This window comes from Chaetura pelagica, unplaced genomic scaffold (genome assembly GCF_000747805.2).
Source record: "Chaetura pelagica isolate M959 unplaced genomic scaffold, ChaPel_1.0 scaffold123, whole genome shotgun sequence".
Lineage (NCBI taxonomy): Eukaryota > Metazoa > Chordata > Aves > Apodiformes > Apodidae > Chaetura > Chaetura pelagica.
In genome coordinates this window covers 4,109,093-4,112,331 of record NW_009953295.1, presented here as the reverse complement: position 1 = coordinate 4,112,331, position 3,239 = coordinate 4,109,093, and the positions used below count along the sequence as shown (strand labels likewise).

The 3,239-nt window shown below is 44.3% G+C and overlaps 1 protein-coding gene across 1 annotated transcript in view; it reads right to left on the bottom strand.

Moving 5' to 3' along the window:
- ADPRHL1 (ADP-ribosylhydrolase like 1) overlaps positions 1 to 2,944 on the bottom strand; it is a 25,610-nt gene extending 22,666 nt beyond the window's left edge. Inside the window, exon 1 of the mRNA XM_009997913.1 lies at positions 2,432 to 2,944. Within this exon, the coding sequence (XP_009996215.1) occupies positions 2,432 to 2,645 (214 nt within the window). The 5' untranslated portion in view covers positions 2,646 to 2,944. The remainder of the gene's footprint in view (positions 1 to 2,431) is intronic.
- Between the last annotated feature and the right edge of the window lie 295 nt (positions 2,945 to 3,239).

Genomic DNA, 3,239 nt, shown 5'->3' with positions numbered 1-3,239 from the left:
CCCCCCCCGCCCCTGCCACTCCCCAAGCCAGGCTGCTATGCCAGCAGGACAGGTTCAGTGGGTAAGGTTAGTTCTTTAGAAATGAAACCTTATTGTTTTTAAAAACCTGTATTTGAATCAGAAGGGAGAAGACTTTCCTCACTGCAGGGGTAGTTACCCTGCTTTTGGTGATGCTCCTTTCATCCCTCCCTAATGGGACAGGTTCCTACTAGAAGTAGACTTTTTGTTTACTCTTCACTACGGGATCAATCGTTCTATCTGTGCAAATGGTGGAATTGGGGAGCACCAGCTCAGTCTGCAACATGCTTCTGGCTATGCTCTTCCTGGGATGTCCTCCAGGCAACAGCCTGCAAAGAGTTGCCCAAAGTTGCCTCCCCAGGTGAGAACTGCCTTCATCCTTGGTGCAAACCCCCTGGTTTGGTGCTGCAGCCTCAGGCTGGGAGCTCCCTTGAGAGCAGTGCCCCAGTAATGGGACTTTATTGTGAGCCTAATCCCTAGGCATGTCCATCAGAGCCTGCAAGCGTTCCACATGTACCTGCAGGTAGGCACCCAGGGAATGCTGCCTGTGGCATGGAGATGTGCAGGGAATGCAGCAGTGAGGGACAGGAATATTTTTATTGCTTATACCCCCTTCTTTTCTCTCTCTTTTATTTATTTATTTTTTCAGCTGGTGATGTTCCGGACACCCAATATGTTATTTACCATCTCAGCCCCCCTGCAGTGAGGACTCCCTGCTGCACGAGGAAGGCAGGTGCCCAGAGCTGGTGGCAGCCACCTTCAGCTTCACGAACTCGTGTTTCTTTCCTTTAGCTTCACCCTGTTGACTTGAGTGATTTTGCACATGGGTCATGCCATGAGCAAGCCCAATGGCTTTTTTGTGTGCCCCTTCCTAGGAGGAGACACTGCTGTGGGCAGGAGCCATTCTGTTTCCCTTGTGGGAAGCAGAGACAAAGACTCTCACCCATTCGGCAACATTGCTATGAAATGAAAATTTCTTACGAAAATTCCCCACTTGCCACAGCTTGTTGCCTTCTCACCAGGCCATAAAAACACATGTTTAAAAAGCTTGTCTGATCAGGCCAAAGAAATTAGAGTGTAGGATAAACACAGCTGATGGGAGCTATAGCTAAACCTTTTTTCTTTAGAGCCACAGTGCTCCTGCTCTATTTAAGAAAAAAAAAAGATTTATTTTACTTCTAGACTAACTGGCTTGATTACCCAGAAGTTACAGTTTTGAAGAGTTCAAAAAGCAAGAAACATACGATACATATTTAATCATAGCCTATATTCGAAAATATGTTAGTCATCTTTTTCTTGATAGGCTGACATCTTACCCTTATCTTTAGTGTATTAGCTACCCCTTAAACCATTGGTTAGCTAATAGCCAAGTATGAAGTGTCCAACACACTCTTCAACTGAGCTCTACATACTAAATTTAGAGCACATTGGAAGCAGGCAGATAAAGCAGTGAAACAGAATAGCAGGGGAAATTTCATTGACGTGAAGGATACTTAGCTATCTTGTGAGCTTCTGCTACTGTTGGTTAGTCAGTGTTCAGCATTTCAAGAAAAATCAGGGATATTTTTACAGAGTTTAGAAAAATTGATTTGTTCTGAAGAGGCAAAAATGTTTCTGAATGGTCACTGCCTTCTGGTGCACTTTTGATGACCATCTTGAAAGTCTCAGAAGGCTCTAGTTCAATGGGTAAGGTGTTGATATAAACACTGTCGTACCTTTCAAAAGACTGTTCCTACCTTAAGAAAAAGCAAATGTTCTCTCTCAAATGCTTGTGATTTGAGAAGACATATATTAATAACTTCCACTGTTCTGATAGACTTTTTAATAAACATAATATGTTAGGATATTTTTTTGGACTAAAGACACAGTTCTCCTTATTAAAAAAATAGTTCAATTTCTGGCCTTGTAGGCACAATCCTTTGCCTCAGGGGCAGCAAAGAGGAGACTGATCTAGCAGTTTTAGCCTGAAAGGGGTATTAAGGTGACTCTTCTCCAGCCTGGATTTCTGGACACAAACATGTTAAAAATACACTTTGAAGAGATCTTATCTTTTACAGAAGAATTTCCAGTGGCTATATTATTCACTGACGTATTCCAGCATACATGTAATCTCTTAGCAATTACGCTGGGCAGGCGGTACCTCAGTCTTTAAGCTTTAACCAGCTGCATACACCTAGGGAAAGCACAGGGAGAGCCCCTCCACACTCAAGGAATCAAGCCTCCCCAGGTCGTGTGATAGTCTCCAGGTTATACTCATGGAGGAGACCAGCGAATACGGACTATCATTCACACAAGCAGCATTTCTAACACACTTTCTTATGGCCTCCCCAGCACTCAGGCTTATTTTAAGCAATGCAGCAGCTCAACAGTTTTGGTCCTTTCCAGACTGTGTTGACTAGACCCTTGTACCTACCTGTGATGACAGCCTCTGCTGTAGCCATGTGCATGAGCGTGTTGTCACTGACTGGCCACTTGTCGGGGGAGAGCACCAGGTTCTCAAGCCCTCCAATTTCCTTCAGCTCCTGCTGGATTTTTGCACCTAAGGCATTGTTTTCTCTGGAGAAATTGCGGTAACCGAGAGCATCCCCTACCCCAGCCAGCACAAGAGCAGCCTTAAATTTATCCATCCCCAAGACACTTCCTTCTTTCCTGTCACTCAGAACAGCCACCGATTTGTGATCTTCCTTTGTTCCTTTGCCTTCAGCTCAGCTCCCCCGACACTTTATATCAGCCATTGTGTCACACCAAGAGCGCTCTCTATAAGGCAAGGGTTTCCTTTTCTGGCTCTTCAGATGCCATCTCTTGTCCGGGGCCCAACAGAGAGGAAATATTTCATAACCCAGGGATTTTCAGAGGCTTTGTTCAATGAAACTGCAAGAGTTGACCTGCGAAGCGAAGTGCAAAAGCCTTGTTTCTGCAACCCAGCATAAAGGAAGCCAGGAAATCCTTAGCCCTACCCAGCATAAGTAACCCTACACCCAGTGAAACAGATGTCTCCACAGGGGTGTTTATTTATTTAATAACTTGTAAATTAATATATTTTCCTGCCCTTTTCTGATATGCTGGAGTCAGCCTGCTTTTCAGACACCAGTCAGAAGGAAAGCTTGTGATAAAAGGACTTTCCAAGTTCTGCAAATGCTACAATGATGGGCTAGGCAGAAAGAAATGTAGTTAAATGTAGTCAACCTCTTCCATTTCTAACTATGCCCTATGGCAGTATT